The 13268-nt window shown below is 41.8% G+C and overlaps 1 protein-coding gene across 2 annotated transcripts in view; it reads right to left on the bottom strand.

The window, feature by feature from the left end:
• Positions 1–13268, bottom strand: part of dpysl2b (dihydropyrimidinase like 2b) — a gene marked incomplete at its 5' end in the record, with an annotated part of 33177 nt that overhangs the window by 1221 nt on the left and 18688 nt on the right. For both annotated transcript variants that reach the window (XM_084046059.1, XM_084046060.1), the window contains 9 exons: positions 1–2691; positions 2815–2986; positions 3720–3899; positions 5760–5930; positions 6374–6515; positions 8897–9053; positions 9687–9807; positions 11662–11730; positions 12427–12507. The exon at positions 1–2691 is cut by the window's left edge and continues 1221 nt beyond it. In XM_084046059.1, coding sequence (XP_083902185.1) covers positions 2600–2691; positions 2815–2986; positions 3720–3899; positions 5760–5930; positions 6374–6515; positions 8897–9053; positions 9687–9807; positions 11662–11730; positions 12427–12507 — 1185 coding nt within the window. In that variant the 3' untranslated portion in view covers positions 1–2599. The remainder of the gene's footprint in view (positions 2692–2814; positions 2987–3719; positions 3900–5759; positions 5931–6373; positions 6516–8896; positions 9054–9686; positions 9808–11661; positions 11731–12426; positions 12508–13268) is intronic.

The following is a 13268-nucleotide window of genomic DNA, read 5'->3' as shown; positions in this document are numbered from 1 at the left end:
TTTTCAGTACTCAATCCTCCTGATATCATCTCTGAATGCTGAAGTGACGCACCATTCTTCAATTCCCCGGCTTTGGATTCCTTAAATACATATACCATCAACTAGGACTGACAGACGTTTCCTTCTATAGGCTTCCAGTGAGACCAGAATGAAGCCTGGAAAACTGGGGAAGCAAACCACAAGCACTAAGGTGGTGAGACACTCACTACTTCTTCCATCTGTGTGTGTGTGTGTGTGTGTGTGTGTGTGTGTGTGTGTGTGTGTGTGTGTGTGTGTGTGTGTGTGTGTGTGTGTGTGTGTGTTTATAGTCAAAGTGCGTGTGTTGCTCCATGTTGAGTCATGGAGTGGAAGAGGCAGAGGCTGCAGAAGAACAGTGACCCGCGGCCAAGATCTCACCATCATGAGAGCCGAAGAAAGAAAAACAGTTGAAGGACTGCTTGGCTTTTAATGAAAACCAGACCATGCAAAAAAGGGAGCAGGAGCACACGAGGCCGTCGGCATGGCCAGAGGCCGTGTCTGAGACTACCACAGCTCTGTATGAGAACCTGCGGTATATGTCCCATCCCTCACACATCAACACTGCACACTAAACGGGAGTACAATTAGCTCATGTCTACTTTCAAGCATAAAATCAAATAGTGCTCAGCCTGTAGGCACCTACTTACAGAATGACACTTAAAAGCAGTTGTGACAACAGGTTAAAACTCTAAAACAATAGAATATTTCAAGATAGTGAGCATTTCTCATCTTTACAGGAGCACTACCAGTAAAATAGGCCCTATGAAAGCTCAAAATCTGGCACCTTTGTATCGGTTAAACCCAGCTATTTTACAACTTTTTTTCCTTTTCTTTTTTAAATCTTACATCATTCTCTTACCTCAATAATAATAATAAAACAAAATGAAACTATCAGTACAACTTCTGTGGGTTCAGGCACATAAAGATTCAAAAGGAAAGTGTTGGATTTGATGAGTATAAAAAGAGTCAGTTTACAGAGGATAAACATTCACTATATTTGTAAATGCACTGGTTGGTGATGGATGGTGGGTCATACATAGAAGGGCAATAGAAACCGGAGCTGTAACAGCTGGCAAAATGGAGTATGGATCTTTGGGATCCGTAGGAAGGCAAACAAAGTTGAGAAGAGCTACTTAGTGAATGGGTTAATTGAGGAACAGGGTGGCACCAACCCAAACACTACAGGTGACTTGACAATTATCTATGAGGAAGGTTTTAAGGCATATTCAGGCAAGGAGAGATTGTCAAGAGGATCTAACATGACAGTAAGTAAGTAACCTTTCTTCTCTCCTCCCCAAATCCTTTCTTTCAGCCACCCCCACTTTATGAGGGCTTAACCCCAGGAGATGTGTCACAAGCACCAACTCTACAAAAGCAGCGGACAAATATTCATGCAGTCATGAGTGGAGAGACTGACGTGATTTATACTTCATCCTACAGCGGTATCGTGGGGGGGAAAATAGACAATCTACAAGTTGTGAGCTTGTAGATCGGCTGTTTTTGCTGCATGACACCGTGACACAATGAAGTATTAAAATGGAGCATGTTTTTTCACTCATGTATCTCAGGGAAGCCAGTGACAGGAAAGTCCAGTTACTAGACTTACATTTAAAGTCATACTGTGTAACATTTATTTGAAGAATTTATTTTTGGTGATTACAGCGTTTGTCTATACAGAACTAGACGCTCAAAAAGGAATGTTGCCGGGTCGAAGGACCCGACCAAAAACAGCATTTATTAACTGTAAAATACATTAATAACATTTCCAGTGCCTAGGTCATTTTGTGTTGGGGCAGACACTCGCAAATAAGGTCTTTAATAAGGTTTAGATAAGTTGCTAAAAAAGCTACACAGTATGACTTTAACTTGCCATATGGGGTTGCCCCAGCCCTTTTCATGACAATTCAAATATTTCAGTCTTAAAGATGGAGATGCACTGGAGAACGGAGTCACTAAAATTGAACAGAACACAATTTACAAGTGAAAAGCTTAAGGGGAAACCTCCTATACTCCCCTACTGAACCTTAAGAGGCCACTGTTACATGTATTTAACAAATTACAAATTATTATATTTATTTATACCTCACTCAACTTAGATCCAAAACACAAAATAATGGATGAAAATAAGAACAGACTTCCTGTATGACAGTTACACAATGTTGGTAACTTACCCCTTTGTTACAAAATAAACATAAAACAAAAAACAAAATGATACATGGCAGGTAAAAATTACAGTATAAAACACTAAATAATACAGTCAAAAGTGCTCAAATAAGGAGTGTTGCCATTTTTTTCTTTTTCCTTTTTTCTTCTTCATATGAGGCAGAACTTTTTTCGTTTTCTAGGTGTCTTCTCTAGAAGAGGGTGTTATAGATGAGGGAGGGGGGGTGGCGTGTTGGAGCGAAAAGGGGGGTGAGCGTTTGAGGATGAGGGGTGTAGTGTGAAGGATTTTGTTTCCCGATGTAGGCGTGTTTACTTGGGCTTCTCAGTTCCTGATGCATACACCCACACCCACACCCCCACCCCACACTCCCTGCCCCAAAGCCCTCATTTCCCCCGAGTTCGCCCATGGGAGAGTGCTCTAACCCAGGTTGATGATATTGGCCCTACCACCAGGTGGTGCCACTATGCGCTGGGTGTTCCGGCGAGGAATGTTGTCATCCATCTGAGCACCTGAGGGGGGTGAAAATATAAGTTTAACATCTTACACTCATTAGGTAATTGTTATGTCATGTTCATCTGTAATCAAAATATTGCTAATAGTAATATTGACATTGGACTCATGTCTCCACTGACCAGATAGGCTAAAACCAGACTGATGCAGGTTTCGCATGGGCTGGGCCGACGCCGGCTGCTTGGCAGGCGAGGTCTTAGCAGATGAGGCAGGAGTCATGGTTTTAGGAGTGAGCGACACCTCACAGACCGGCCCATCATACAGCCCCCTGGGGACACCCCTCAACTCAGCCAGCTACAGCAGAGGAAACATGCGTAACAGAGTCATAACAGACCGTTCATAATGCATTAATGACTAGAAACTGTCATAAATAAATAATTTAAGGAAATTATGTTTATTATTTACAAATGATTATATGAAATAGATGTACTGTACTGTAACTGCCCCTTAATTACAGGGTCCCCACACATTTTTAGCAATGAATTTCCAAAACTTTTCCAAAACTTTTCCAGAATATTTAGCCCAATTTCCAGGCCTATATAACAATCATTCGGCGCAATAATGTGTCTCTTACTCCTATGTAGAATGCCCAAAGATAGGCAGTGTAGCAAAAATAAAGTTTGAGACATACATTAGGCTGCCGTCACACAGCCCGTTCGGCGAAAAACTACTTATGTTACATATTTCGTGTAATATTATTCATGTTTATGAAAATGTTTTGTTTTAACAAAATCAATAGCCAAAAACAATGCATAGCCAAATATTTTTCCAGGACCCTTGATAAATTCCAGGACCTTTGATGATGTTTGATCAATTTCAAACCTTTTCCAGTACTGGATTTTTTTTTTTTTAATTTCAAAATATTTCCAGGAATTTCATGACCGTGGGGACCCTAAATTAAGAGTACTAAGTTTACTCAGATGATTTTCAGGCCATTGTCTTTTAACAAATAGCTGCATCGCGAGGTGTTGTGAGCAATTCTTGGCATGCGACACCATAGTATGACGAAACATAAATCAGGTTTTACCCTGCTGCGGGCCTTTATCCTCTTGTAAACATAGTCAGGGAAGGGTTTGCGGGCCACAAAGCGTCCTGATCCCTCAATAGTGTGGAGGTTCCCCTCCTCCAATACAATCTTTCCCTGGCTGATCACCACCAGGGGACCGCCACGGACTTCAGTGCCTTCAAAGATGTTGTATTCCACAGTCTGTGGGAAAAAAAAGACAATTAGGTAAACAGGTGGTCATGTGGGTGGTTGATGGATGTTCCTAATACTGCAGAGTGTATGAAAAGGCAAATGCATACTTCTAAGCACGGCCGCATCACTTGACAAAAATGATGTCTTTTCAGCTGGAAAAAGTGTTGCTGTGTTAAGCACTTGACAAAGTATGAAGCAGCTGTGGAGACTTGTACTTGCACTACCGGTACGTGCACACAGTGCCTAAAAATATACTGTCTACAGTTAATATTTGTTCTTATATTTACATAAAACTATAAAACTATGTGAATGACTAACATGTGAAGGATGCAGTATAAATAAAGTGTATCGTTATTATAGATTTACATCAACAACTTTGAAAACGGTGGATAATCTAATGTCATGATGAAAAGGTATGGAATCTGTGTGTGTGTGTGTGTGTGTGTGTGTGTGTGTGTGTGTGTGTGTGTGTGTGTGTGTGTGTGTGTGTGTGTGTGTGTGTGTGTGTGTGTGTGTGTGTGTGTGTGTGTGTGCGTGCGTGCGTGCGTGCGTGCGTGTGTGTGTGTGCGTGTGTGTGTGTGCGAGATGTAGTGTGGCCACCTCCTAAAAGCTACTGTGGCTGAGGTCATAGCAATCTGGTGGGCTCTAAGTTTGAAAAACAGCATTATGTCACTGGTAGGCTGGCCATCATAACACACGCGCCAAGTGAACAATTTTCTCCATGAACATTAGTTCATCATTTCCTGACCAAGCAAAATGAGGGAAACCATAGAAGATGCCAGCTGTTAGCAATTAGTTACTAATGACATGCAAACTAATAGTCTCTCTCTCTGTCTGCCTCTCTGTTACACACACGCACGCGCACACTCGCATCCATGCACGTGCACACACACTTCACGCGCACACTCTCTCTCACTCTCTCTCTCTCTCTCTCTCTCTCTCTCTCTCTCTCTCTCTCTTTGAATGATTTGCCTGTTAACAATCACATCACAAACTATGTGTTCCAGTTCGTTGGCAGATTTTATGGATGACATCACTCCTCTGAGTCACCGCAATGTCCACACCCCACTGGTGTAGTTTTAAACCTATTAGGCATGCTCAGCAGTCAAATGGCCATAAAGACAAGGTCATCTGGCTTATAGACAACAAACAGTAGTCTATAAGCCAATTGCACTGATTTTAGACATGTAGCTGATTGAATCATTTGTCATTAAATCTGTAACATAGCAAGACATTTGTGACATGGTCTGACTCGTCTCTTGAGACAGACTGTTGTAGGGTCCAACGTTAAGGTTGTTTGCCCTGCAGGGCAAGTACTTCTCTACAATCTACTTTCCCCTGCAAAGATTTTACTAGCATACATTTTAAAGATATTCTTTGAAATGTCATTAAAATGTCATTTACTTTTGTAAACGTAAATGACAAGCTTCCTGTGCGGGACTTTTAGGAGGGGGAAGTACAGACTCTCTGTAGCGTTCAGAGACTGTGGAAGAGTTGTGAGACTAGGTTCTGAATCTGATAGAATAAACCGCAAGTAGGCAAACATGAAATTGCTCAAAGCAATGACAGAAGTTTTCCTTTCCCTGAGTTTTTCATTTCTTTTGTCATATTACACAAGCACCGTGTTTTCTGCTTATCCGGCGTTGCCGTGGCTATTGGGCTGACAACAGTACCCAGTATTGGCCAGGGTATTGCATGGGTGAAACAGGCACTCTTTCCCGCCATGTTATCAGCCTACCTGTCGTTGCCAGGTCAGGCAATGCGTCGCTTTGCGAATGCCAAGTCCAATGCCCGTCACAACTTTAACTTTCTATAGTAGATAAGAGTATATATTTCACTGCAGGAATAGATAATGACCAATAAGCATACCGAGTTGTGGGTCTTAGCAGAGATGATCTTAGTGATGTCTGGATCCCATAACACAAGGTCAGCATCAGAACCCACAGCAATGCGACCTTTACGGGGATACAGGTTGAATATCTTGGCTGCGTTGGTGCTGGTCACTGCCACAAACTGGTTCTCATCCATTTTACCTGTCACCTGCAATGTGCCAAAGGTGAAAAAGTGTATGAGATAAATGTTGGGTGATGTATTGAGTTAGTATTACTCTGCATAATCGTATCGCACCAATTAGTTCATGCTCTCTTCGAGAGGAATTTATAATCTAGCTAGCGGTGGTTCAGAGACTTAGTCGGCACTTTGACAGGGCACCTGGCTTTTGATAGACCCACACTGGATGCTGTTGGGATCAAAGCTGTGACTTTCATACTACTATGTCACATTATACCCTCAGTTTGTGCCGTGCTGAGTCAAATTAACCACTTAGAATTTCAACTCACAACTAAAAATGATTTTGAAAATAGCCAATCTACCAAGTAAGCTTGTAGAACGGCTATAATCAAATTCTATTTCTTTTTTTGCCTATAATGAAATCATCAGGACATCAGAGTTAAAGTGGTTAATCAAGCTACAGATGCACGTACCACACATTTGTCCCAGATGAGGGACATTCTCTCCTCTGTGCCATTGACACCTTCAGGGATCAGACTGAAGTCATCCTTGCCCACAGCACGCTGGGCAGTGTTGAAGGTGCAATGAGCGCTGCCAGTCACCTGAAGGTCACCACTACGGAGAAGTGAACGAAATGTGGGAAAAAGGTAAAGATGATCAATTCATTAGGTTTTAATTGCAATGGATTATGTTGGCTTTCAGAGTTGACATTGTATCGGAAACTTAAGGGGCCTTTTCAGACTATACTTAGGCCTGGGTGAACATACACATCATAGATAGATACATAGAATACTTTATTGGCAGTTTAAAAATCACAACAATGTCATTATTTAGGAAATCGCCAACGTGGATTATACACAAAAAAAAGCCGAAGCTTGTTTTCATTATGGTCCACCTTGAGACATAGAACAACACGCAACAAACTGTACAAACAACCATGAAACAAAGAAAAATAAATCCTTATATATAAAGTTGGGAGCAATATAGTATATAGGACAAGAGGTACCCTAAGAGAAGAATCCAATAAGAGTGGGCTATCCGGGGTAGGGATTAACTATGACCAGTTAGTTAAGATGGAGCCATGATTTGAGGTCATTCTTAAATCTTGCAAGATTATTTAGGGGTTTCAGGGCCGAAGGGAGGGCATTCCACAGAGTAGTGGCTACGTGATAAAACACATTTTTCCCCTTAAGCGTCCCGAAACTGGGGGGAACGAGATCATATAAACTTCCCCTGGTTGGGTACCTGTGAGCATCCCTCACTCTGGGCAGGTAATTAAGCAAGTATTTGGGAACAGAAGCATCTAGACCAGACACAGTGAGAGATCAGATACTCTCTCCTCCACTCTTAGCCATCCCAGGCTACTGAAGTGGGCGGAGGTAAGATGAGACCTGGGGTTCAATTTTAGAAGTAACCTCACAAGCTTATTTTGGGAGGTCTGCAGCTTTGTCTTCAGTGAATTGGAGATAACCTTGTACCATGAGGCACATGCATAGTCAATTGACACTGAATGAGAGCACCGGCCAACTTGGCCACGGTTCTCATTGCAGTGATTGCACTGCTGTTGACATGTAGAGATATACTGCCTAAGAATCTTTTTCTTTGGTTGATCTCCGAGATCACCTTCAACGTAATGTTTTCACCCGCGAGTTTCTTATCTAATATACAACCTAAGTAAGTGACCTCTTCCTTATTTATGACTACATTGTCACTGACTCTAACCGGGGACTTGCTGAGGTTGATACTTCACCCAAACAGAATGAATTCAGTTTTTCCGAGGTGCAATGACAATTTGTTATCTGCGAGCCAAAGACAAATGCAGCAGAGCTCTGTACTCTTTCAACCTGGCACTTGTCCTTGTCCGAGACCAGGAGAGCTAGGTTTACAGCTCTGTTATTAGCCCTGGGCATCAAACATATTTTGATAATGAGTTTGATGTACAAATATATGTTTATGGTATTAGATGTATGCATTTTGTCAATATACTGTAGATGTCAATCAATCAATCAAAAGCTTTCACACTTATAATATAGTGTAGGATACCAGCCTTAGCCCAGGGCTTCCTGAATCACCTTCCACAGCAGGGTTATTCCTGTCTTTTCGGGGCTAGCCCCAAAACACAAGGGTTAGGATCACTAGTGCGAAACAAGGTTAGAAAACAAGCAATCAAAGATGTCCGTATGCTCGAGTTTTATGTAAATTAGTGTTGTGAGAGTTCTGAAGGTTAACCCTCTGCTCTGATTCTCAAATGTGAATCCTTAACACAGGGCTTACTCTATGCCGTGGGTTTATACATTTGAGCGTCAAACGAGGTTAAGATAGCCCTGGGCTTTCTGTAGACTGGGGTTGAGCTTAGCCCACAGTTTAAACATGCAAATGTGAAAATCTCCTTAGACATAACTGTGACCATTGGAACACCAATGGCAGTTTTTTTCTTTTCCTTCTGTAGATTCCCACATCTGCCTTGAAACTCACAAACTCACTCTGCAAGAAGTGTATTATTTGTCATCATCATCATCATCATATGTATCATCAACATGTTCCCAGTATGGGTGTTTAGGAATATATATATATATACTTTTACCAGGGTGCATTTGGGTGGTGCAGGGGTAATGTTCCTGCCCCACCACTGCAGAGACTAGGGGTTTGAGACCTCTGCTGTACATACCATACAGCTTGGCTGGCGTCCAAATGAATACAAGTGGCTATGTTGGCTGGACAGAAGCCAGGTGGGGAGGGTGATGTCTGTTGTTGCACTAGTGAGTCCTACAGGTTGTCAGGTGAAAAGACCCACTGTCAGGTGAAACGAAGCGGCTTTGACGTCACACGTATTGGAGGAGACAACAAGGAGTGTGGTTGTCTGTGCTCTCCCTAAGAATAACTGTAGGAGTTGGCAGTGACAAGAGACAATCTCTCTACAATACACAGGGAGTAGGGAATTGGCATGACAACTAAATTGGGACAAAAATAAATAATTTAAACGTATATCCTTTTACCAGGAGAGGAGAGAGTTGAGATAGTCGGGCGTGGTTGGATCAGGGCTCAGAGGAGGGCTTGTAACAAAGGCAGCAGCTTTAGCCCAGTTCTTACTCCAATAGTGAGAGCCGTCCGTTCCCAGGCTAGCAGTGATTGGCTCCCCATAGACCACAGTGCCTGAAAGTCCAACACCATTTAGAATTAAAACCACTGTAATCTCTAAGTTCTGAGCATGTGTGTCATAATGAATGGGAGACTTTTTTTATTATACACATGGGGTTTTGGAACAACAACAAGGGAGATTTTATTACAGAAATGACCTTTTCTGCAACAAATCTGTTTGAGGGAAGATTATCTCACTCTAAAACAAGCAAAAAAGCATCCTCACAACCATTGTCAATGGAGCAAATTCACATTGTTGTCTCCTGATAGAAAATCTTAAATGGGCACTTCACAGATTTTGCACCCAGATCCAATTTTAATGAAGTTGAGGACATACTGTTGTAAACATGATGTTGGAGGGTGTTTTATTATGTTTTCTTCTGTGTTTTTTATCATTTATTTTGAACATGATTTCTCTCCCTGTGACATTACCTAGGGGCATGTCAGTTTTTCCTGGACTACAAAGGACTACAGCCCATGTTTCCTGTAGTTCCAGTCAGATCGGCCCCTCCAGCTGAGTCAATTACGTTGTCAGACTGTACCAAGTGGGCAGGGGAAAGAGAGGGGTGTGGTTAACGGGATTTGGGTGCAAAATCGGTGAAGTGCCCCTTTAATGTCTTGATTTTTATGGTTCGAAATGCCTCTCACCCTTCTTCCTGGCCTGAGCAATGACATCGGCAGCAGTCTTGCTCATCACCTTGGTAATGTAGAGAGGGCAGTTGGTCTGATTGGCTACAGTCACAGACCGGTTGACAGCCTCTGCCTCCACCTGGAGAATGGAGAAGATTCAATGGACGACCACGTTGGCACATTTGAAAATCACATTCCACAATCACTGAGGTTAGTCCTCCAGTCCTCTTCCCACTGTTTTAACAGCGCTGGCCATAGGCCAAGCAGTCTATAACGGGGTTTGTCGCCAATAACGGTAGACCAATCACAGCTCACAGTGCTACATGAATGGAACAAAAACCCAACAGCGCTGGTGTAACTCAGTGTAGCAGAGAATGGAGACACCACAAAACAGCACCGAATGTTATGATTTATTGCCTCACTGGCTTATGATATGAAAACTGATAAACTCGCTTCAGCGGAGCGCAGACGCACACACACACACACACACACACACACACACACACACACACACACACACACACACACACACACACACACACACACACACACACAGACACACACACACAGCACTGAAGCAAACAATTCATTGTGCTCAGCTAACATGCAATCGATAACTAAACATAAGTATTTGACAAATACAAATACACATTTCTTTGAGACAGACAGTAGCAATGCTTAGAAGGATAAAGTATTTGTATTGGGGGGCACAGGAGGACGGAAGTGGTTCCTACGGTTAGTGAGGTACTGTAACACCTACACCATGAACAGATGCCACTTTGCTGGGTCGCCCGGTGGCTGACTGACTTTTAATCTGGTCACTACCCTGATTGCGCTGTCTCTTTTTGCGTCGTATTAAAGATTAAAGAATAACATTTAATATGGACCATGCTCCCACCAATGTGCTCTCTACCACTCTTCTGACCACTGATAAGCACCTCATCTTTCGCCATAAAAACATCAAAACCTACAGCTCGCTCATTCCTGTTTAAAACAGCAGCTCCTCCATGTTCATGTCATCAACAATGTTTAAGGATTAAAGATCAAACCATATTTTCTGCATGATCCTAATTATGAATATATCAAATCTAAGGGTATTTTATTGTGCATGCAAACGAGGGCTCACACGTTATTTGAAGATAAAATAAGAGGAGCACAAAATATATTATACACGCTAATGGGTTCAAAGGCTGAGAAACAAACTTGTGACCTCTGCCATGTTTTTTTTTTCTCAAGAATTATGTTACCCATTAAAGTTACTACTTTATTGTGACAGGACAGCGGAGTGCTTGTTGAGCGGCAGATGACATGCAATGCAGGTCTTGAACTGGTGTTGATCCAAAGTTGTCAACATTATGCGTGACACCAGCACGTAACTAGTGTAGCCAACAGGGTGGGCTGGCCTATTTAACCACATAACCACTTATACAAACAACAAAATAATTCAAAATTATTTTTTAGAACACCAGGGTTAAAGTGGATAATATTGACAGGCACAGCTAGGGTGAAAAGTACTATAAAGCAAGAATCTCCATTACTTTGCATCCATTTCTGGATGTTGTTCTTTATAACGCCAACACTAGTTTACACAGATGACATCAATGTTATTTGTGGCTTGCCACATGGATGTTGAATGATGCTGTACTGAATAGCCAAGCCAAAGATCCAGAGCTTTTTCTTAAAACTACCCAAAAATATTCACATTTTGAAAAGTAATGGAGATCCCCATCATCTTCTCCACTTTAACCAGAGAAACTCGAAAGTCAGTACAATCCTCTCCAAGACAAATAAAATGACAGTCTTCAGCACATTCTAGCTGTGAACTGAAATCCCCCAACTTTCTATATTGTGTTACTACGTGTTTGTAGAAATAATACTTTATTGCTATGATAGTGAATTATTATTATTATTATGTATGGGAGTAAAAGTCAGACATTACAAACAGGACGATCATTGAAGGTAAACGACTGTGACTGCAGAAACAATATCCTACCTCTTCAGGACGGCTCAGCACGTGTCCCTCAGGACCAGTGATTCCCTGATCCAGGATCCTACGTTGCTCCTGCACACACACACACACACACACACACACACACACACACACACACACACACACACACACACACACACACACACACACACACACACACACACACACACACACACACACACACAGTGACATAGATGATGGAAGATGTTGAGTCATGTGCAGCCAGGTGCTGCTAAGCTCTCATGCGACCAATCTTGGCACTGGCAGAAAATACTAGCCACGGCCATGGCCTTCATGAATATTAATTTGCATCTGTTGGCCATTAAGAAGCCAGTATTGAACTTCTCATTGTGATTGTGGATAATAATTTCATCTGTCATTATCTGTCAGTCTGTGTTTTGTAAAACCCAACACAGTCTGATTAATGTAACACTGTGTAGTTATTTGTTATTGTTTGGTGTCTTGTAATCCCGTAGGGGACTGGTCTTGAGACAAGACAGGAGAGTAAAATTTCATTCATACAGGGGCTTCTTATGTTTGGCACGTTATCAAAAAACTCTGTTTTACGTTTGATGCCAACATTATGTTTCCAAGCGGCATTCGTTCTCTAACCAGTTCAATATACAGCCTCCCTCCACACACATCAAAAATATTGTGAGTTCATTTAACTCTTAATTGTGTTATAATATGCGTTATAATATGCCCAATATCCCATGTAGTGATGCATGTGATACTGTATGTAGAGTGAGTGTTGTAAGTGTACTGTACCTCAGCTACAATGTCTCCATTCTCAGCGTGAACTTGAGCGATGGCTCCAAGATCACGGATCACACTGAACACCTCATACACCTGTACCAAAAGTAGGACATCAGTGTCATTACCGTCTCAGACTGGAACACATCTCCACTTTCATATCTTTTTTCTTTTTTCATGGACCATGCAAATCTTTGAATATATATGCTTCTGGGGGGGTCCCTGGAACAAAATATTTTGAGATGGGGGGGTCGGCAGACAAAAACATATCATTTTGGGAGTCCTTGACATGAAAAAAGTTTGACAACCACTGATATTATAGCAACATTTTATTTTCTTTATTTTAGAAGAATCCCCATAAGCAAAGATTTGAGTTAAAATATGTTCTCTTTAAAAAACATATAGGCCTATATCAAAAGATTTGCACAAATCTTCACGATCTTTCAAAAATAAATAGCAGATCTACAAGCTTGTAGCACGGCACTCGGTCAAAGATTGTTAATTTAGCAAGATACACATTCTCCATTGGAGCCACTAGAGGCGAAGTAGTCCACAAATCCTCCAAATGGTCTCCTAGTAGTTTAGTATGAAAATCTTGTACATATTGTGTGTGTTGTGACGATTGGGTCCAATATTTAGTTCAGTAACCATGGAGCTAAAGAATGGTTCAGAAGCTGTGTTCACGTTCACTCTTCCATTGGAATCAATAGACTCCAAGCTGCTTCCTGTCTCCTAAAAAGGCGTCCACCTACGTCACGCAGAAACGGGAAGTAAACCGGAGAATGCGACTCTTGCTATTTCCCTCTTGGACTCGGTGCTGCGCTATGAGCTTGTATATCTGATATTTTTGAATAGCC

This window comes from Gymnoscopelus microlampas, assembly GCF_963454915.1.
Source record: "Gymnoscopelus microlampas genome assembly, chromosome: 21".
Taxonomy (NCBI): Eukaryota; Metazoa; Chordata; class Actinopteri; order Myctophiformes; family Myctophidae; genus Gymnoscopelus; species Gymnoscopelus microlampas.
The sequence above is the reverse complement of the archived record's forward strand: the minus strand, read 5'-3'. Positions and strand labels throughout refer to the sequence as shown.